The sequence below is a fragment of the Calliopsis andreniformis genome, chromosome 12 (genome assembly GCF_051401765.1).
Source record: "Calliopsis andreniformis isolate RMS-2024a chromosome 12, iyCalAndr_principal, whole genome shotgun sequence".
Taxonomy (NCBI): domain Eukaryota; kingdom Metazoa; phylum Arthropoda; class Insecta; order Hymenoptera; family Andrenidae; genus Calliopsis; species Calliopsis andreniformis.
In genome coordinates, this window is record NC_135073.1 from 6,369,828 (window position 1) to 6,394,212 (window position 24,385).

The window sequence follows — 24,385 nt, forward strand, 5'->3', positions numbered from 1 at the left end:
AGCGTTACACAAATGCCTCCCGTTATAAGATCAAATAACTGAAATAACTTAATTTCTTTCGGACGGTACAGCGACGCGGCAAGTTCAATTTTTCTTATGCGCCAACATGAATCTCAACGCGTACTGTCCATTACGCTGACCTTTTATCCTCGTTAGTTACGTTACCATCTCTCTCATTCGTCGGCACGGCCCTCCTCTCTCCCTTGGAAGGTACCGTGCCCGTCCCTGCGCGTCTCGACAAGCGACTGGTACCCGTTTATCACTACATGGGAGGGGCGGTGTTCTCCTTTATCACAATATTGCGGCCTTATCAGCGTCCCACGAGTCGTCCGCCCTCGTAGTGTTTTCCGGTGGCAGCGAGAACTTCCTCTTGCTGTTTGTCTATTCCGTAGACAATGAGAGAGGGTCGCATGTTCGACGTCTTCGAATTCGGTGACATATGTGCAAGATGCGGCAGTATTTTTAAAAATTCTCGGCCACATTTTCGGTGACTAGAGGCAATTGCTAATTTTGCGAAAGCTTTAGGAAAAAGTATTTAGTAAAGTAAAATTGCTATCTCATATACAGAGTGTTGAAAAAAGGATAAGGGACTTATTTCGAGAGGAATAAATGTGGGTATATAAACATATGTTATATAACAAAGTTATATTATATAATTTTATCATACATCCTGCTTCCTGATCTCGCAGATTTTCTTGTACCGAAAATCAGTAAACTTTTACGTGTAATATCTTAAAAACTATTTGAAAAAAGGTGTATGTATTAATGTTTGCTGAATTCGTCTTGAAAAGTACTATCTATTGATCAAACAAAAAATATATAATCCCATTTAAAAAACCAAACTTAACTTTCATATCTCTGTAAACAATAATGATAAAAGAAAATTGTTACAGCCAATAAATCAGCCCCCTTTTGCCATTCAATTTCATATAAAAACTTTTTTTGTATCTTTAATAGGTTACCAAATAATCGACTGTCCAAGATTTCGTGGGACATACTGTATAATGTATAGTGTAGACTCACCTTAAGATATGTCTAATTAATATACTAGGAATAATCAGTCTGTAAAACAGGGTGTTATTAAGGTTAATATTTTTATCTGTAGCATTATATTCAAGTTTCCTTTTTATTTAAGGAGAACGATTTTTTATAAATAAAATAAATCTTTTTTAGAAAATATAGTTACACTACACTTCTTTCTTTTAAACTCATATTTTTGAAATCGAAATTGGGGTATTTTTAACTCTCATGCGTTATGTCATAACAATAAGTGTCTACTTTAAAAATAGTCTTGATTTCTTTGGTCCAGAATTAAATCATAATGAATTGTTCAACTAATTTAATTAATTGCCACGATTTAAGAACACGTGTACACAAGCTAATCAACGAAAATTTGTTTTTGTTTGAAGTGAGAAAAAGCTAATAACAACATAGGCTGCTTTTTTCAATCAAAATTATTCGTTGTCAGACAATATCTTTTTTTTAGAATTATATCTTATATGTAAGACAAAATCTGACAAATGACTAGACGAGTAATTTACAGTTAAATCTTCATATTTATAATCGGTTAAGTTTACGCGCATTTACCTGGCTATCATTAGATTAATTGATTCCCATCAAAAAGAAAAAACTAGAAAAGTTTAACTCGAGGCGGCGAAGGAAGAAAAAGAATTAATCTTGCTTTATCGAGGTTCGCGCGGGCTACTTAGATGTCGGTATTAAATGCAAATGCAAGGCCCTATTTAAATTTCAGATGCAATTAGATTCATTTACTCAGAAGAACGGCAATTATTCGACTTTGCGGACCAGGCTCGAGGCAGGATCGTATCGCGGTGAAAATTTTCTGAATAAATCAACTGCTTGTGGTGATGCACGAATCCCAGCCGAATTCGCGAACACTGCTTTTACCTTGGCCGACAGTGTATGGTTCTCAGCTCTCGATATCCGCGCGATTTACGATCGTCATAACCAGCATTCCATTCGTAAGTGAGTTTCCTCTTTTGCTGGCTAAGTAGCTTCCAATTTGGGGGAGAATCGATGGTAGATATATTGGCTGTCGCTGAAGTCGTAAATGAGATTTCAATACATAGTACAGATATATAATAAAATACGAAAGTTTTGTCTATATTGTGTATATTGCTAGTTGGACATAGGTGGAAATAGGTGCTGTTTGGCTGTAACGTGTCTTTCCTTTTTCCTACTTACTGACCTCCAAGGTGACAGGGTTTAAGTGCTCATAAAAAACAACCCTTCTCAAATTTGACAATTTTGTAAATAAGAACACATTTTAGTGGCCAGTAAAGAGATTCACAATATTATGGAAGCTATCCCATCAAAATTGTGTCTTGCGTACTATGATGAATATTTTGTTAAAAAGAATATCAATCAGTAGGTAAAACAAGAATTAAAGATATTGCAGTATTTTTTCTGGTCTCCTAGCAAAAGATAGAAATTGGTAAGAGTTGTTTGTATTATATTTATGAGGTCTTGAATTGGTATCACTGATTATCGATTTCACATTACAATGCGTGCTAGAGTCGAAATTTTCCTAAATATTTCTCAACGATAATTTAACTTAATTTAAAGGATTTTAGGAATTCTATTGCCAAGAAAATGTGAAGAAAAAACGACCTAAGTCAACATGTATTTGTCTTCGACGTATTGGCATTTAAAGTTTTCAACTTCAACAGTGTCTTATGAACTTACGTCTTTTTGAACCCTTATTTTTAGGTGAAAAAATTCTTTTAATACCCTTTCTTCTTTATGAAAATATAAATTCTATATTTTAGGCGTTAATTAAGGTCTTAACACCAATTTTTCGAAAATGTGATATAGGCTGTTTTGCCTTACAACCACAGATTTAAGGCTTAAACTGAAGAGATGAATAGAATTTAGTTAGATTTTATTCTTGAAAATAAAGCATGACATCCAAAAATGTAAAATCACGTAGACAGGTCTCAGAAATTTAAAAAAAAAATGCGCTTGAGACTTCGTTTCAGAGTTATTAATTATTGAAGACACATTTAACATTCACACGAAATGTATCTAACTTATACTACTGCCATTTATTAATCTGGTCAGACACAGTGAAGTGAGTAGAATAAGCCTCAAGTCAGACACAGCGAAGTGAGTAGAATAAGCCTTAAGTCAGACACATCGAAGTGACTAGAATAAGCCTCAAGTCAGACACAGCGAACTGAGTAGAATATGGCTCAAGTCAGATATAGCGAACTGAGTAGAATAAGCCTCAAGTCAGACATATCGAAGTGACTAGAATAAGCCTCAAGTCAGACACATCGAAGTGACTAGAATAAGCCTCAAGTCAGACACATCGAAGTGAGTAGAATAAGCCTCAAGTCAGCCACATATTTCACGCGAACTTTTGGCGTTTTCTCACCAATTAAGAACTTTACTCAATTTTATCATTCTTGATTTTCATCTTATTTTGAGATATAGAATCACTCCTCAAAAATTTCTCACACCTATTGTCAAACACTCTCTATACAATTCTAATTGCAAAATAAATTTAAGATTAAATGTAACCTAATAGCGCAGTTTTATCCACATTTAAACAGCAGCAAGCCCAACTTCCCAAAATTTTATTAAGTCTAAGAATTCAGCAAAAATAGCGTACATTAATTAATATTCACTAAAAAAATAGTTATTAAAACCAAAAGTATATATTCCATTAAACTAAAAAAAATGTCTCTCTACATAACTCTTATCTTGGTTTTCAAATACCACAATTTTATGCGCATAATGTAACCTAATAAAAGAAGAGAATTCACCCCGACCATTGGGAACATGTCTATCGCCAGCATGCCTTATCGTAGCGCCTGGTGATCGATCGTCACTGTTAGCGACGACAGGTTTGTCGGAGAACGGGGCAATCGGTTTTCAGGGCTCTCTGGTTCGATTTGCGAGATTATCATACGACCGACTATTATGTGGAGTAAACGATGGCCCCGCGAGTTCGAAGCTTGCTGGGTGATCTGATTGAAATGCGCCCGGTAATTTCCGGTTATTTGGCGCATGCAGTCATGCCCACGACGCGGTGCATTAGACTGCTATGACACCAGCAACGTTTGATACGACGTAGAACGCGTCCATTTACCACGCTCCATTTCCAGCCCCGCGCGGGTACACGTCGAAAGGGAGAAAGACTATCATAATTATGCGCACGCCTTGCCACTTCGACATATTTTACGAGTCCACGGTTAATTAACACGACACCCATCGCCGCGGAATTTCAGGGTTTTAAAGGAGATTTTAATTATCGGTGGAAAAATGGGTGTACAATATTTGGTTATGAGGAAGTAGCGGGTAATTGTGTAATGTAATTTATTAGCAAGTGGCGCTGGCGTTTGTCTTGTGTCGCTTGAACTTTAAATTAAAGGACACGTTTCTTCTCTTTTTGTGATGTAGAATAATGCAAGTCGATATATTTTCATAGTCAATGTATAGGGATGTTCGAAATTGTGGATATCAGTTCTGGATTATGAGATGGAGCCTTGTGGTGTAAAGTTTCTATTAAAATTTAAGTTGAAACTCTGTTCTAGTGAGTTAGTTCTTTGTTGTAAAAATAATATCCTCGGTACATTGTATGTATGTACATCTACATATGTCTACTATCGAAGAATAGTTTAATTTTAAGATAATATAAGCTGTTTTATTTTTTACCATCGTGGATATGGAGATTTGGGACGATATGAAATGGTATTTATATCTATAGGAAATTTCTTTCAATAATGCTGTTCATTTTCTTTAAAATTGTGATTTATGCATCTTGTAGTCACAGATTTGTAAATTGGACTTCTACTAGTAGTTTCACAATATAAAATAATTCCTTTTTAATGCAAACAGCAAAGTCACTGCATCATCGCTTAAAATGTATTTATTACAGTTATGTAAATTCCATTTAACAAAATATTAGAAATTTTTCGGATAATTAACATTTCAATACAAATAGCTGGATATGAATGGATTTGAATACTCTGTAAGTCTATACTTTTCATTGCTCTTTCATTTCCATGAAGAAGAGTAAGGAGCGTCGAAATGTAAAGATATAAACACGTGTTCGCGAGCAACAGTCCACGGAGACAATCTGTGCATGTGTAGTCTTAGGATCCTTATAGGAATTCTCTTACTGTATTTTATATTTTATGACATCACTTGCTCTGTTCGCAAGTAATCTAGTACATTTGTTCTAGGGAGTCTAGCCATACAAGTTCGTTTTAGATTATCTATAAGATTACAGAAATTATCTCGATAAAATTAAATACCATCTGAAATTTAAGTGATTTTTACTTTGAATTCAACCAAATAAACAATTATCATGATATGATTTTTGCAAATTCTGTTTCTGAACAGTGAAGGTAAGATTAAATTAAACAAAATATTCTATATAAATAATATTTAATTTCGTTTGAATATCCAGATCGTTATATTGAAACATTTCTGTAAATTGCACAGAATTTTTGGTAAACGTTTGATTTAAATAATGCTTGATTAAGAGCAATATTTTAATAATTCAATCAATAAGACAAATTTAAAAATAACAGTTTAGAGACTTACATGCATTATTTGATTCGTGAGAAATTTAAAATAATTAGCTTTTTAGCCTTTCTAAAACTGAATTTATTTTTCACTGATGGTTTAATATTGAGTCATACTTACATTAATAAGATCTAATTTTTCATCATCCAGCCTGTAACAAAAGAAGAAAAAAATTCTATTAAACACAACGTTCAAGTATGTACATTTACTTTATCAGACTAATTTAACTAATTCCTTCAGAAAAGATAATTCAAAATGAATGGTTAATTTAATTAATGTGTAACTTTAATTAATATAGGTACTATAAAATGGGGGATGTAAGTAGCAATTTTACGATTACGGCAAATTGTTTTCCTCGTGGTATGTCATAGCAACCAATTTTAGAAGTTTATGACGAAGCTGACAGCGAAACTAATTTGCTAACTAATTTTCAGGATACGAATTTCAGGCAGATAGCCAGTAATGCATAGATATATAGAGGAAGTTATGTTTCATGAAAATTAATTTTCTTTTATTATCAATTCTTTCATGCTATATCCTTAATTACTTGCCTATTTTTCTCTCATTATTAATTATTTATTTGTATATATTATTTACTTTAGCAACTTGTTAAAATATAATACTTTAGAACAGACAAAGGATGACCTTTATTTTAATATATTTAATAACTATTTCCAAATTATTCTCGTTGCATAGCTGAATACAGATAGCTTATTTTCTGTTGGAAAATATTTTTTGTACAAAATTTAGGGGCTTCATGTAAATTAAGGGTAGTAAGATTTTTCTAATTATACCTACTATAAACAGATGTAAATATGTAACTACAAACTATTGCGTTACTTTATACGTTATATTTTATTACAAAATAAGAACATTGCAGGATTAGTGAAACCACGAACTTTGAATCAAGAAAAAGTTTGTTTTCCAGTAATACTACGATGAAAATTTGGAAGTGATTTCAACCTTTTTTCTGACAGTGCGTGGCAGCCACTCGTACATAGCTTTTTGCATTTACATTTTTCCAGTTGGAACGTTATGGAGCACAAAGTAGTTAAAAAAATTGTGCCAGAAACTTTTTCCCGCAAGGCATAAAGAGCTTTTGGTTTTTGTACGTAGAGAAGGGAAATAGTATTGAAATGTTTTTGTACTCAGCCAAGAATATTTTGCAAGTGGATCATAAAAGCGATTGTAAACATATTCTACCAAATGTATGGTTCTGTCTGTTGCATTATAAAATGGCTCTGCGTTAGTTGGCCATAGTTCTGAACCAGATTTGGCCAACTATCTAGGGTGGTTTACTTAGAATGGGTAAATGGGTAGTGTAATAAAGAACGACTGCGAGTGACACATCGATATATGATATAAGTTAACATAAAGAGTAAAGGATTTCGTTTAGAGAGGTCACGCTTATTTACTTCAAAGTCACGTTGAAGACATTTGTTGAAGTCACTTTTAAGAAGTGGTAGGAAAAGCCACGGCCAACTATCACGGAGAAATTCCAGTCAACTATCCAGGAGCCACTATGGTAACATAGGTTTTGGCAATACAGAACATATCGAAATAAGCTATACAGTAGTAAACGAAACTAGTGAAATTATTTCGGTGGCGTATATAGGGATTTACACTGTTTTAATCGTACAAATGCATTTGTAACTTTACAAACGTTGAAATAGAGGATATGTTCCTCAAAACTTTGAAGGTAATTGTGTGCGTTAATGGTTACAAAAATTACGATGGATGGGTATAAATTGATGTTGATACGTACATTTTAACATTCTTATTGGTATAAAAATAGAATAAGTTTTTTTACAAAAAATAAATTTTTAGTTTATTATATCAAAGGAATGTTAAAAATGATAATTTTACAAATTTAATTGTAAATGATAATTTGTTGTGTGAAAAATTGAACACATTAGAAATATGTTATATTTTTCAATTTTTCAATTTTTATTCTTTGAATCTTTTCTTAACTTCTAATGAATTATTGACATGTAATTGAGTTAGAAATTATCTATTTATATTAAAAATATATGTTAGAGTGAATAATTTTCATACATAACAATTTACTTGCATTATTTTTGAAACCACAATTCGCCTATTTTATATTTATTATTACTGTCTATTCGATTTTATTTAGGTTTCTATCTTATATTTCGTTTTCATATATCTTTTTCTTCCACTCCTCTTTTTGGATTGGCGGAGATTTTCTTATTTCACGAACAGCTTTATATCAAATTTTTGTACCTACCGAATTTTTATTGCTCGTGGTAAAGTAATTTGCAGTTTTGCTTATGGATTAAGATACTTAATCCACGTGTCAGCGAACGGTTGGCGTTCACCCATGCCATAGGAATTCCTGTTAGAGTTAAACTTCTATCGACGAGCTTAAGAAAGGCACCCCTCTTAGCTAAGTTTTAAAAGTTAGAAAGCACCTTAGTTTAAAGTTTCCTCGCTTTTTCTCGTATTTTTCTTGGTTGTTTATTTACTTAAGTTTCCTTCATTTCGGCCACCTATGGAGAACTGATTCGTAACGCGATTAATGAGGTTTTAAATACTTTTTAATTGTTATGTTATCCATATTGTTGGTTTGCTAGAAGTATGAGACGATTAAGGAAAGTGAAGTGTTGAGAAAATTGATCTGATACTTGTGGTAGAAAATTATTAATTATTGACTGATGTGTAGAATATTAGATTATGGGTACATGAATGATATTTATTTTAGCAATGGAACATTTTATTAATTTTTTGAAAATTATTTTTTATGTGATATTTAGTGGTAAATTGTTTGTAATATAGAAACGACGCTTTTTTAGATGAAAATAGCGCACTTTTAAAGCGAGTTTTTGTTGATACCTGAAAAGTGACCATTTTTTAGATGTGTCATTCTTTTAGCAAATGAATGATACATGGCTGAGAGGCTTAGTTAAAGCAGTATCGAAAATATCAATTTATACAGCTCTGAAGTAAGTTAATAGATATTTGTTTTTCTAAATCTATGAAAGAAAAACAAAAAAAAGTGGACTTCCAATTCCATTTCAATTTGTTTATGTCAGAGATCAAATGAAAGGTGACAGTTGCAGATGCCTATGGTAACTGAAAGGTCGAAATGAAAAAAAAGAATGCAATGGAATTAATGAAATAAGTTCACTTGGAATGATCAGAATTCAGAGAACTACAATTATGCATAAACTAATGAGAGAAGTAGAACGTTAGTTATTTATATAATAATATTAATATGAGTCTTTAACAATTAAAATTAAGATACTTTAATAGCGCGAGTTAACAGTTCTTAAAAACTGATAAACTAATCAAAATTCAACTTTCAGACTTCTATTTATAAACTTTTTGTAAAATATTTCTTAACATTTCATTAACATTTCAGTTAGTATTATCACTAGACTGGGGATCTTTATGCATTTATGGAAAATTTCAAAATGCAAAAAGGTACAGAATCCATATAGAATGAAAAACAGAAGAAATTATTAAAAGATAAATACACTATATAATACTCTAAGGCTGAAGTAAATCTTTAAGTAGGTCCCATTTCTCTAATTTTATGTTATGAAAATACGAATTTGCATAAACATCCGCAGTTTAATTATCACACATCACGTAATGTGCAATCATTACTATGTCCCTTATTGATTTTAATTTTCTTTTTGACACACATCATCTCCATACTTATATTCAAATTTTACAATTATTAAAAACATAAAATTAATTATAAGTTAAAATCAGGTTCTTTTTGTAATGTTATAGAATCAGAGATATGTTCACTGCAATATATTCTCAAACTATAGAGTGATCAGTTTAACTGGAAACCCTCTAATGGGTGCTAATAGCACTGATAATGTTAACAGCATTTACAATAAATGTTGTTAACGCTCAGACGACTTTCACATAAACTGATCACCTTGTATATGAAAAATTTTATTAAGTTAAAGGGCTATTAACAAATTCGTAAAAAAGCTTTATAGGTAAAGAAACTAGAAACTGATTCTAATAAGCTTGATAATCTTATCATAGTAGGGCATGCCTTTCATTGCATGTCTATCATAAGCCCGGCTCGAATGCTTACTCGTTCATGATTTCCCTCCCATTGATAGAGGTTCATACAACGATCGATGTACGTTCATTAATCTTCTGTGGAATTCACGGATTACGAACCTTTGTCTTCCATAGATAGACAGATTCATTATGCGTTCACGTAAATAGACAAAGGAACATTAACCAATGTCATTTAATTCCCTGAAGAGTCATTCGTACGTATCAAAGGACTATGTTAAGCCTGTAGGATGAATTCTGACTAATGAGCGTAGTGAATTCTATGGATTCTAGAAAAGCTTTTATTAAAACTTATGGAACTTCTTTTATTACATGGACCCCCATAGAAGTTGAATGCCCAGTTTGAAGGAGAAATGATTGGCGGTATTTATGATTCTTATGATTTTTCAAACACAGATGTAACTCTCAGAAATCTAATAAAAAGAGAAATTACAAATTACAAATTATCAATTATTCTGTAATATTTTTATCAGGTAATTTTATTTGCTTACGTATGTTATTTAATTTTACTCTAATTTATGTACCTACCTACTATATGAAAAGCTGACACTAAGAAATGATTTAAAAGAAGCAGACTATAATTATTCAATTTAAGCTTGAGTTTAAAGTATCAGTATGTATAGCGCATTTCAAGCGAAATCTTATCAATGTATAGTTGCCTAGAGTTTTACATAATCAGTGAAATAAATACTACAAACAAATAAATATAGATAGTTACCTATTTCAGCTAAGAAAATGAAAATTTAAAACTTTTTAACCGCAACAGGTCTTTGCAGGATTGCAATACTCACATTTTTTATCATTTTTATGCATTAATTTGATATGTATGAAATAACTCATACGAAGTCTCTGCTATATCATGGTTCACCATAACGAGGTTATAGGATATATTTGTTTTATAAGAGCTAAAACTGAAAGGAAATGGTAACAATTTCATGGAAAAAAAAAAATAGAAATAGTATTCTAAACACAGTAAAAAAATTAGTGTTTTATACAGAATGTTAGAAATTCGAAGGGATCATTCTACATGCTAATATACTCGTAAGAAGAAAATCAAGAATGACGAAATTAGATCTGAGGTTTTGCTGTTACAGATACACTTGTCTCAACTGAAATGAGTCTGACTTGGCTAATTCTACTGATAGTACTGTGTCTCACTTGGCTAATGCCCGACGGCAATAGAATGAGTTACGGGTCTTTTGGCTAAAGCGAATTTTAGATGTACTAATCTTGAATAATTAACTAAACAACTGTCAATAATGAATGCTGTTCCTTTTCCAAAAAATAGGATGCTAGCGTGCTTATAGATGTCCTAGTTTGCAAAATTTTTACAACAAATAAATGTGTATTTACTAAAATGATTCATAGCAGCAACCCGACAATCGCGTTTTTTGTGTTCTGTCACTTTTGAAATACATGTGCGATATGACAAATTGATAATGGGAAAGTTGACAGCGTGTAGAAATATATGACGCATATGAAATTTAGAAGCGAAAAAACAATAACTGCGTAGGTCTCTGCGTAAAGAACATTTTTCATTGTCAGTCTATCATGCGTTGAATGGGAGACGGAAATCTTATTGAAAGTTCCAAGACTTTCAAGGCTCATCAAAACTTTCGAGAGATCCATCAACGCTGGTGAGAATCTGATAATGCTTCAAGACAATGGCTAAAGAGTGTTCAGGCACGAGTATGGAAAAGTTTAACAGATTGCTTAGTTAACTATTCTGAGTAAAAATTATTATGAATATAAGTATTTTTCAAAATAATTATTAATTTCAGGAATTTAAGGTTTTATTTGTGTTTTCATTTAAATCCAAAGAGAAGACTATAAGGTATTACCTATTTGTAATTTATTTAACAAGGGACTTTCTATAATCAGTCAAGGGACATTCTGATGTGTCCTTTTTCTTCCATTCATCAAGATTTACAAACTGTGCAAGACTTAAAAATAACGAAACATTGGTTTCCTATATTTTGGGACATAAGCATTCATCAATCCTTTAGTTAATCCAAGCAGCTTATCAGTTTTTCGTAGTTGGCCCTAACTATTCTGTTACGTATACTGATCGAAACTTTTCATCAGGACAAATTGAAACACTGATTGCTGTTTAACAAACAACTGCATTTGCAAAAACAAAGTATAGACATTATTAAACACACGCTCGCTAAAATGTGCCACGTTGTGGAAAATCTAACTGGCCACTCTCATGGCTCACCCTTTTACTTGAACCCACGCACAGCAGCTCGCTTTACGCTCGAATTTGAACTCTCCAGAAAATTATAGAGGTTGGTTTGTGGCGTCGGCGGCGCCGGCTAAGCTAATCCCACCGTATAATTAACCACTAACAACCGTCCTGGGTTCTCGTACCAACCTCCACCATAACTCATGGCTAAGCTTACGAGGATGCATACAACCGTGTACATACAAATATAATTTTACATTGTCGGTTGTTTATGTGATTAAGGAAGAACTGCTTTGAATGCGTTTCTGATCAAGTTCATCTTTTGGGGGAAGGTAACATCATCGCATCGAAATAATTCTAAGAAAGAAAATATCGTTTGGAGTTTGTTAGAAATTTTTGAAGTAAGAAATTGATGTGCCGTACTTGTTGAGAAAACTTTTTTCGGTTGGGTGTAGGGCATTTTACTTTTGTTAGATTTAACAGATAAGAAATATGTAGGTAGTAGTTAAGAAGTGAATTGCTAATTTGTTTCAGAAAGTTTTGGATAATTGACCTAGTTAGTTTAGAACATAGATCCCTAGAATACAGATAATGCATATTATTCAAGACTGTAAGTCTTAAAAATGCAGAAAAATTGAGTTCAGTAAATACGCAAAATTGCATTTGATTTTGAAAAACCAAAAATTGCCATTAACACGTAACCATAAAGTACTTCGCTGGTTGTTAAAAACGTCAAGATTTTTAAACAAACTATGATATAATTTTGCTCTTCAATGATACAATAAAGTTGTTTCTAATTAATTTTTCGATTTATTTTATAATACTTTTCTTCTACCTCGATTCATAAATGCATAACATGACCGTCAAAATGTTAAAGTAGATGAATTTCCATGATTGATTGAACACAAAATTGTAACAAAAAATTTCAGATCCTAAAACTCCTTTTTAAAGCAGAAATCTCACTTTGATTAATGCAGATAATTTTTTGCTCACGTAACGATTCTGTCACGTAAGTATAACATTGAAAAAACTGACAGTAATCTGACACCGATATAGCTGTTGAAGGCGAAGTCTGTGAGTTTTCGAAGCTATGATTTTGAACGAACCCCTTTTTCGTTCATTCTACATAGTGAACAAACGAATAATCGAAAGGATTGCTAGATGATTGTCAGGACATTTGGATGCTCGACACTTTCTGCCTCCCTTTCCCTCCCGAAGCGACAGATATTGCTTTTCTACAGTGTCGTAAATTCACGGCTGCACCTATGAATTCTCGTACTGTCACAAAGAGAAATACACAGAACTTTCTCTCTTTCTCTCTTGATTCATCTTCTGTGTTCCACTCGTTCGATCTCCTTCTCTTTTCTCTTGTATTTCCATCTTATTTCTGACCTAAATAACAATCTTTGCTGTGTCACTATTTCCTTATTATTAAATTTTTTAATAGAAGACTAAACAGAATATATTTCGCTTTTGAAAACTGTATCGAGAAATCTGCTCATTTTCTTCCACCATTTAATATTCATTTATTTAGTCAAACATTACTTGTAACTTTCTTGGTGCCTTACGTAACTTACTTTAAAGTTCTATTTATATTACTTTATAGTTCCTACTTATAAAGTTCTGCCTGTTTAACATTCTTGCGTTTGTTTCTTTTCAGTTTTAAAATTAGTCCCTTTAGAATGCAGTATTTTCTCACTAAGAACTTGTTTCAATATCCACTATACTTATTTTTAAATAGTCTAGGGCTAATGATTGTTCCTTACAGACATCGTTACTTATACATTCAGTAAGCTCGAGATGTACTACCAAAGTTTTTCTCAAAATCATGTCCTTCTCTGTAAACATGAGAACTATAAAATTTAATTATTTTAATTCTTCAATTTTAAATTTTTATTTTTCAATTCAAAAGACGAATTCATAAGGAAACCAAAAAGTTTAACAGTAGAACTCTCAGTACTTTCAAAACTTTATAATAGCGTGTTACAAAACTCATTTTACTTATTGTTAGTGTTGTGTGCGCATTTTCTATCTCACAAGATAGTTAAACTCACACTTCGCACATCGACTTAACTTTGTGCGAATAGTTGAAGTTCAAATTGTGGACTTTATTAATTTGTGATGGAGTGACTCAAAGTATCAGTATACACTATACTTTATTCAGTAACTTGTTGACTGTCTTGGTGAATACTCCATTCTGCTGTTCTGTCTTTCTATTTATCTGTTACGCTGTGGCATTACAAATTAAGCGTGAATGCTAATTAGTAAAATTAGTAAACAGAGGGGGTAACAAGAAGATGGTGTCTAAAATTAGTGGGGTGAGAAATTGTTTGTTGAAAATGGGAAATTCTGACTTTTCCCAGTGGTCATTGGGAGATACCCAATGCCTCCCAGAATAACTCACGCAGATAATACTACTAATGACTATAGCGAGTAATAAACCCAAGCAGCACCTCGATTTTGAATGACCATATGGAAAACATAAAAATTATGACTAGGCTCCAAAATATTGTACATGTTGAATAGATAATAGAAACTAAAATTCTGGCAAGTAACAGTTCCTTGGACATTTACTGCTGCTACGACAAATTACCCTGTAAGAGGGTTCGCTATGCGACACTTAGAAATATTAAAATGTCACATGATGCAGAACATGTTTAGCGCATTTGGGGCGTTTTCGTTAGTTACCAACCGCTGTTCGTGTTTAATTTTTCACGTTGACGTTGAGACAACGGGGTACGACCACATCGAGATGGCAACGTGCTTTTGGCCCCTGCGCAAAATTACACTTCGGGATTACGCGAAACGTCACCTTTCGTTTCGTATCCGAGAGCAATCTCTCGTTGTCGTGACGTTAGCGCAGAACGCGACATTTTGCACAGAGGTATCGGGGAAAAGTTTCGGCTGGGAGCATCAAAAGCAGAACGAGGATAGGGTACCGATGTTAGCTGAAATACGCCTGCGAGACAACGGCTGCTCGTATAAGTTTAATCCCACGTGCAATATAACCTTCTTGGACGTTTCTCCTCTTCTACACTTTCCATTTCTTACCTCGCTATCGTTGCCCTTCCTTATGCTGTCTTTCCCAGCGCCATATTTTGTTCCCTATTTTCGTTGCTGTTCTTCCACGTCATCTAATGAAGCATTTAGGTTTTTTACTGTAGTTTCTCTTCCTTAATGTTTTTGTATTTTTGCATTTCGACGTGGTATGTATGGGATTTGTACATTTAGGGCTGTTAAAATTGTTCCTTTTAAGATGCTCGTATTTTTGATACGATAGTGTCTGGGAAGTATTTTTCGTTATTGCTTACTCTTATCTTGAAGAATACTGAAACAGGTTATCCATGCATGAATTGACTTGAGTACTGTAGCCGTTGCAGTTTACGAGTTTGTTAGTGTTAACGAGCTGTTAGCGAGTAAAAAGTGGGAACTTAACTATAAACATTCTAACTGTGAGTACTGGTAATGGGGTGATTACACGCTAACGAAGAATTTTTACTTTACGAGCGAAATTATTGAATTTTTAAATGGCTTTGTAAATGATTTTTAAATTACAAATAGTTATTTTATTTACCAAACATTATGGAGAAACTGCTTACTCTGATATACAGTGAAGAAGTTTCTTTATTTTGCACTTACGTCAGCAATTTGCAAAACTGTTTTTACCTTTTGAAATACGCGTACCTATAAAGGATTCTCAACCTTAAAATATAATAGCAATTTGTAAAAATATTTATTATTTCAATTATGTTGATATTGTATGTTAGAGCTATGATTATGCAATACCACGTAGTTTTTTAATATTTTACCAATAATAAGTTCATTAAAATTTATTAAAATTCATATACTTACATTGACAAAGACAGACAAACCACAGGATCACAAACATTTCAAGATAGTTGTTTTCATAAAAAATATTAAAAAAATTAAAATGTCCAACATCACCCAATCTCAACTACTTTTTCAAGTAACTTCAAAGCAACATAGCATCCACGTCAAAAAAATGCTGGATCACGAACTCAAATAAATTAATCTTCATAAATTTCGCTCTACTGAACTTTCTTTCTTAACTTTTCATTCAGCTAACCTCATGTCTTCACTTAAGATTTACTTTAAGCGCCCCTAAATTTGTTCAGCGCAGCGTATATATAAAGCTCGTTGAAAGCTACTAAACAGTGGATAGGCGTACATGTAAGAAGCCAAGATAAGGGCGATTAAGCAGCAAAAACGAGGAGGGTACGATATTAACGACGTTTTAGCTAGATTAACCGGCAGGAAATGCAGACAGAGGTAGACGAACGAAACTCTATTCAAAGTGTTTTTCCACGTTGGTGAGCGCGCTCTGTGACTATCGAACGATTCATTCGGATTCTTGACACGCGCTAAACAGATTTATCCGCGGCAAGTTGACTGCTTTGGATCTTCGGGAGACGATAGCGGGCTTCTGTCTGTCTCGAAAACCGAGGAGAGCACTGAAAAGATATGAGCCGTGCATGACTTGGCTCGCGCTCATACTTCTACTAGCTACGCGACACTTTATCTCGTTTCGTATTCCATAGTTGGTTTTATCCAGTAGTAGATACACTCTTCTACGTAACGCTCTATTTAATTCGTATTGAGGAATTTTACACCTCGCTGCCTGCCAGAACATTTTTCGCGTTAAGCTTTATCGAATTTTTGTTGGACTGATGGGCTAAAATAGCATCCCTTACGTTCTCATTAATTTTATACGTGATGATGGAGAGAGCTGAAATGTCATTTTAGTTATCAGTGGAAAGTGTTATTTCGTTGGATATAACTGGATCCTTTTGAAGGAAATAAAGATTGCATAATAATTAACTAGGAAATATTGATTTTGAGCTATATTTAAGTCAATCGTTTTGGTTGCAATTGCTACCCTTCGCTCACGAGGACACTTAAATCCACATTTAAATTCTATGGTATTGTACATAATATTTATTTCGCTAATTATGAACATTGATTGTTGTATTGTTATAATGTAAACCCATGGAGATACTATAAACCCATGGAGGTACTATCGAATTGTAGTCGTTTATTACAATTGAATACGGAGTATTGCTTTATATCTAAACTTCATCATACTCAATAGGTTAACCTGATTAGTAATTTCATATTTTAGTTATGTCTGATAGTTAACGAGCTTTAATTTGATCTCCAGATGAATTAATTATATTAATATTATTAAATGAAAAGAAATTAAAGAAAAAATTGATTAGAAACAGTTTTATAACGAATAGAATTTTTAATACAATTTTTAGTCAATTGAATGTAACAATCTGTATTAATTCTAGATTACTATATTGTACCTCATCTACTAAAAATAATATTTGTATTCTTCCCATTTACAATACATTAAAATAATGAAAATTGTTTAGTTACGCATACATCCAATGATAATTTGAAAGTGATAATAGAAAATGAAAATTATATATTTATATATACATGAAAGAAAATATTGTGGCATGCATTGTATTTTCAATAGAAACATTTCAGAATTAATAACATTATGAATTGTAATTAAACATCAGTTAATAACATTAGGATGGATCATAGTTTATATAATTTTGAGAAAATTTCAAAATTTGATCTATCTATCTACTATCGATTTCAGAGATACTGATTATTCAAACATTTATTTGAATAACTCTCATCTCGCATTGTGTATCGAGCCATTCGAATATTTGCCATGCTGACAGCAGCGTGTATCATGCGCCCACGAGCGATCTTTCAATAAATTGAATTTCTGGACTTGCTCTTATTAAATGAAATTTCTAACGTAGCTTCAGAAATCTAGCGCGAGTAATATAGGACGACAAAACAGAATGTAAACTGGAGGGCGGTCATTTGTTCCACGTTCTCGAACAGAGAATGAAAGAATACGCGAGATGAATGCAATCGCATCACAGAACAGACATTGTCATGCAATTTCGGTCGCATGAAAGGATTTATGAGTAATTTAATTAACAGAGAAAGAATTTTGCTATTTCTTTTCAAACTATCTTTGGAATGTTCTGCATTTATAATGATATGCAGATCTATAAAACGCAAAAGAAATTACGATAAAATGAAAATGCTTGCTTCAACACGTGTATGGGGAGTACTGACAAAAAGATTTATAGCTTTGGAGATACGAGGATTCGACAGTAGAAAGCGTAAGGAATTTTTCAGTACGATAAAAGCAGATGAAAATTGGAAATAATATAAGTACCTATATTCCATTCGAAAATTTTTAAACTGTAGTAATAAATGAACGGAACCATAGTTACAATTTCACCAGTTTTAATTCGGTTCCTCTTATTCTATTATGTATTGTAGAATCATTACCTACATTTGTTTCAGTTTTATCGAAAACTGTATAGAACTCGCAAAAAAATTAAAGCTACTCAAATATAGATAATAATTTGAAGAGTAAAATATTTGTTAACTGAGTACTGAAAATGTACAATCAATAAACCTCCAAACTGATCATGAAATTAGTATGTACACTTTCAAAATGTCTAGTTCGAGGCTGATGCCTCACATCTGTCTAATTTTCAAGACAGAAGTTTTGAATGAATTATTCTGGAAAGTTTTGTCACACCTCGGGCGTCTAAAAAAGTATTTGCTTAATATTGCCATTGTAAATGAAATTGAGCGAGACTGGGTACCTGTCCCTCAATAGGAATTCACAGTATCTCTCGCTTGCAAACTTTAAGTTATCGGGAAAAGTACAACGTAGAGACTCGAAGGAACACTGAACGCTGAATCAGGTTCACGGTGATGCGGGTTTTGCAAGTCAAATATAAGAAACCGTCCCTACTTGGGCAGAAAGCTTGATAAATGTGATTTATCATAATGTCCTTCTGCGTCGCGACTCGCGCAGAAGTTTGTGCCCCAGAAATGCACCTTCCGTCATCTGATTTGCAATAGCTGCCTAAGTCGACCATCGTCACGGGGAAATTTTTTTCTGTCCGCGGATTTAGCGAATGAGAAATTGGGGCCATCGAAGCGGAAGTTGAAAGGGGTTATATTTCTGTGATTTGTCGACAATGATTAAATTTGAAGCAACGGCGTAAAGAAATTCCTTCGAAGGAAATCTGTTTTAGGGTAAACGAAAGAAAGTTTATTTCTTTATTCATAAAAAGGAAAAGTGAAAGATGATAAATATTTCATAAAAGAATTATATTTTTTAAATTTGTATTAAAATCTAACAGACGAAATATGTCATAGATCGAATTAGATGACACCTTTCTCTGTAATATTTTTTCACGGACCAATAACCGTTCTCATTTTACGTGACAGTAATAGTGTTCATATAATCAAATGTCGCATCACCCATGGATGAATAACTTCTCATTCTATCCTATCGAGCATATTTAATCGAAAACAGATCTTGTGTCTCCTCTGGTCGCGACTCATATTTACCTGAAAAATAACAGTTTTCATGCAGTGATCGAATTCCTGAAGCAGCAGATGGATACGCTTCAATAAATCGACAAATCAGTGTCGGTGGTTCTGGAACGGCGCCAATTATTGGATGAGATAACGAGGATCGCCGGCGACGGAGCGCAACATTGCTCGTCCTAAATCTAATTACATTAATCTAATTAGGTTGATCTAATCAGATTAACGATTCTTAGTAGATGTATAATTCTGCATGTAGACATGGAACAATTGTTTGTACAATGACAAGAATATGTTTAGTTTTAAATATTTATATGTACTTAAATGAATATTTTACACTTTATACATTGCATGTAAGAGGATAAATTTATTGGTAGTATCTACTGATAGTATGGCCTGACAGGTTGACCTGTAGCTTTCTTCTAATTGAAATTAGAAAATAATTGAAGAGCCAAAATACTGTACATGCTATTCGCATGGTGACATTTCTTCATAAGTGCATAGGTGCAGTTCAATATGCAACTACATTTAGTTCTTACACGCAACTCTTCGATTTTTTACATAAATACATTCCTTACATCACTCTGCGAAAAAAATAGTAGGATTCAATTGAAATGGTTAGTTGAAGGGCAGTATAAGTCCAAAATTAGTAATTTTGAGATAATCTTAAACTGTATCTGGGCATCACTGATTCAATTAGGATATCAATACTTCGTGAAATTTTGATAGGAGTCAATGTTCACCATTAAAAGCTGTGATTATCATTTTCTACATACCCTATACAAATTTGTTTACCCCAAGTTGATTGAGTGTGTGTAAATAGGAAAGATAAATAAAGAATAAATCTACAAAGTTCAGTTCAAAAGTATTCGAGTTATATCGATAATTGCACAGGACTTCCCACACGTACAACACATCCATATCATTTCTCGCAGCCACTGAGATTCTACTGCAGCTACACGAAGAGCAAAACTACCAAGCTCCAACACAGAATCATAGAATTCAATCTATCGCGATACTACTGTATCTTTCAATTTCTCAGAAACCAAAAAGGAGAAAAAAAAATAATAGTCGTGGTATCGAGTGAATCTCAAAGCAACCAAACGGTAAGATCGCACGAGGAGGAGTTTTAGAGGGAAGGATTCCCAATGCAATAGGATATTCGTGACGAAATGGAGGAGCGAGATTGCTTTAACTATTCAGGATTTCACGTAGCGAGTCAAGAGTTGAAGAGATACCGAGACGAAAAACGTTCTGATATCTCATAAAAATATCAAAGCCGTTTCGCCTTCTCTCTCGCGGGTTCCTCCTTTTCCGACGTACGAACGTGAAAGGTGAGTCGTGTATCAAAGCGGCAGAATTCACGGGGGGCAATGTAATTTGAAACCTGCTAGCGTACCTGTACGAAAGAACGGAAACGCGATATTTCACGGGAGATTTTAGAAGTACCCCTTTCCCCTTCCACTGGCATTACAACACATCGCGTACGAGTCGAAGCCGAGAATCCAATAACCCGATAGAAGTCAGGGAAACGAGGAATCACTGGTGCCATTCAACAGCCGGCATTCCCGAAGCCAAAGTATTTACTGCTATTCACGGGATTGAAGTCAATTTAATCTAGTCGTCTGTCCGTCGGGCACACTTAAACGGAAATTCGGGGCGATTTTCTCTTCATTTCTACATCTGTCCCTTTCCACGCTGCCACTTAGCGTCTCGTCTTTTGCGTCACTTAGTTTTAGTGAGCTCTGTTCTACTCACAAGAGCATTAGAATATGGTGTAGGACTTGTCTTATCATTGCTAGTACTTTGGGCTGTGACAAAGGACACCCACTTTTTAGGAAAATGTTTAAAGTAGAAGTGTGATACTGAATTTTTATTCTTTTTTCCTTTTAACTGTTTTGTTGGTGTGTAGGGTTAGCTTCGTTGTGAAAATGACTAAAATTTATTCTATATTGAGTTTCCTCTTTATTTGTTAACCCAGAAAATGAAGGAGGGAGGGGAAAGGGGGCAAATATTTAAAAAAGGTAACTTTTTACTTCTAAAATTGTTAAAAAATTATTTATTGTTACTTGTCAAGAGTACATAGTCCCATATACTCTTGAAATACTTCTCTTTGAATGTCGCCTCTCGACTAAAACTCCAGGTGACCTCGTCAAGCCGCACCTTGGTCTTCTACATAATAGCTTGACACTTGGTCTTTCTAGAGTTAAGTGTTGCATTTACCCAATAGCAAATTTGCTAAAATTCCTCTTAACATCAGGCTTCCTAGCGGGACTAGTCCTTAAGCCAAGGAACACCTTGTAAGGCTAAGTGACTATCGCGTATCAACGATGTTCTTTTTCAGAAACCATTTCGTTTCCTTTTGAATCAGCGGTGTTTCTCGCGAGGAACAATCGGCGTCGGTACGTAGCACGTCATGCTCCTTTTCTCGCCTCGTTTCCTCGGTGTCTGTCGTCGATGGAAAGGAAGGCTACGGCAAAGAACGGCAATGGAGAGGGCCAGTGAGCCAAAGAGGAAAGGAAAACAGTAGGAAGGAAAGTGTGGGAGTAGATCCCGAAGGAATTCAGAACAAATCAACCGATCCCACGCTTGCATTCGTGCTTTGTCGCGCTCGGTCTATCTCTGCCCGTTCGCGCTTGGGAGCCTGGAACAAAGCTCTTAACTTCGGTAATTTCAATTTCAGATTATTCGCCTCGGCATTTCCGTGGTACGGTTTCACGCGCATTGTCAGCCGTAACCATCACGGGACCAGTCGTCGCAATCGGTGCAGTTCAAATTGAATTTCCATGTGGAGGCTGGCTGCTTGACAGTTAGCTATGCCGCTACTTCGCCCCGTTGTTGTCAAGACGAGAACAAATCGTTCATAATAAAATGACTGTTGGCCATTTCATGCTTACAAACGTTGCGGTACAGTGTTCTATGAGCTTATTTCGAAAATTAGTAGTATGTGTACAGCGTGTCTTTTAGTTAGAATATTATTCGGCTGAAGAATAATATTTGTTGGATATTTGAACAAAAAATTAATTTAATAATATTCGTTTTCTTCTTTCTGTGGTTATTCATTCGTAATAACTACTTAGTTATTAATGATTGTGAATTGTTTTATGCTATTTAGGACATAAGCTGGGTTTCTCTTAAAAACTTGATGAAATTATCTGCAGTTTCTTTTTGCAGGTTATTTTTCAGCAGTGGCTTGATTTTAGAAATATTCCGATAGTTACTCAATTTAGGGCAGTAATGGAGAACTATGTAGTTTAATACCATTGCTTTGTTGCAGTCAGACAAATAGGAGCCAATTTCTTAGATAGAATGCGTTAGTGGATGACTTTGTATGGTCGGTTCTAATTCTGAACATAGATACTTGTTCCTTTCTAGTTAGTTTGAAATTAATTTGGTTATAGATAGATTCAGGTAAGGTTCCAATATGGGGGATTTGGTCCCATTCAATATTATTGAAGTAATTTATTTTTGCAGATTTTACATACGCCATATGAGTCTTTATGACTGTCCCCTATGACTATCAAACGATTTACTTTTTTTATATTTGAATAGTAAAGAATAATTAAGAACTTATAATAGCAAAATTCGATAGTATTTTTCGACTAATCTAGTATTTCGACTATACATGTACTAATTTATAAAATCATAACAGTCATTATTAGTAATTATTTGCTTACTAGAAAAGGAATATAGAAATAAAAACGAAGTAATGGTTGTTGTTAACTTTCAAGTTATAAAACTTTATTTTTGAACATTTTGATTATTGCATTGAATGAAAATTACAATAGGAATACATTTTTTTATGATTTTATGAATTGATGACGGCAAGTGTTTTACTTTCACTTTCTAGTTTAAAAAGAGAAGATGCTGGCGACTAGTATTTTTAGAAAAGCAATTACAGTGAGGTTACAGAATATTTTTTTTTCACAAATGGATTGCTGAATGTTTTTTTATTAATGACATGTTAAAACATCTATGACAATATTATCTACTATTAACATATACACGTAAACGACATTTAGAGCTTTAGGAAATTGTTAAAAAATTGCATCATACGTGTTACACTAGTTGGAAAAAGCCAATACCAGGTAAATTTAAATATTCTCAACTAAATATACTGATCGAGATTCAAGTTAAGATATATTTAGTTCACACGTTTATTGATCCATACGTTTATTCTGCAGACTTTATCGTTGGGAAAAATATACAAGTAATCTACATTATAAGTCAAAAAAGTGAAAACAATAAGTTTAATCATTATTCTATCATATACATATTTTTTTTTAGATAAAAATACGAACCGTTGATATATTGAATGATATATTTTACAGAGAATACTTTTTTCAGACTTCTCTCTAAATTCCATCAAAATCCTTCACCAATCAGCTGTAAAATCCTCTACAGGAGTCTGAACTGCGCGCCCTCGATCGTTGATCCTCTACTTATGTAAATTTCAACCCCTCTCTTCATTCATGAGATCGAATAGTAGGGAGAACGCGGCCTATAAATGTTGAGTCGGTCTTCGTACAAAGGCTTTATTGGGCAAATTGTTGCAGTATAAACTTGATATAAAAATAAGTAACTATTCGCTACCAGTTCGAATGTATCCTCGATCTGTTCAATTTCGCATATTCGGAGGCCCACAGAACCAATCATAGGATTCTTGCGAGAAATTCCATTAATTACACTGGTGATTCACGTGGGCCTTAGTACTTAATATTTTTGTTTGTGCGAATATTATTCATTGGAAATTGAAGAAATTATGTTCTAATGTTTTCATTAACATAATTATCATTTGAAAACTCGAGGCAATGTAACAAATGCAACATTCAATATTTATATATAATATAGATAGAGGGAAACGGTTATGGTTTAGACACAAATTCATTGTTTATGCAACTTCATTTGCAATATTGACTATTAATACTAGCGAATGTAGGATAATAATCTATGGAATAGAGATTTTCATTTTAATTCATTTTTGTTTCGTTTGTATTTAAGAAAGTATTTTGTTTTGTTTGTATTTAAGAAAGTTTTATGTTTTCAAAAAAGAAAATGATTGGTCTTTGTAGTTTCGTCAAGCCTTAAACATTATTTAAAAAGTGTTTTATGCTGTCTTAATAATCTATATCTCTTATCCTTTCATGGTGTATTTTTAAAAAACTTTTATAATAG

General features: G+C 33.4%; 1 protein-coding gene across 2 annotated transcripts in view; it reads right to left on the reverse strand.

The window, feature by feature from the left end:
* Positions 1-24,385, reverse strand: part of Invadolysin (leishmanolysin-like peptidase, invadolysin) — a 274,526-nt gene that overhangs the window by 32,639 nt on the left and 217,502 nt on the right. Inside the window, exon 4 of one of the 2 annotated variants that reach the window (XM_076388677.1) lies at positions 5,677-5,707. The exons of the other annotated variant lie outside the window; for it this stretch is intronic. Within the exon in view, the coding sequence (XP_076244792.1) occupies positions 5,677-5,707 (31 nt within the window). The remainder of the gene's footprint in view (positions 1-5,676; positions 5,708-24,385) is intronic. 2 annotated transcript variants of the gene reach the window in all.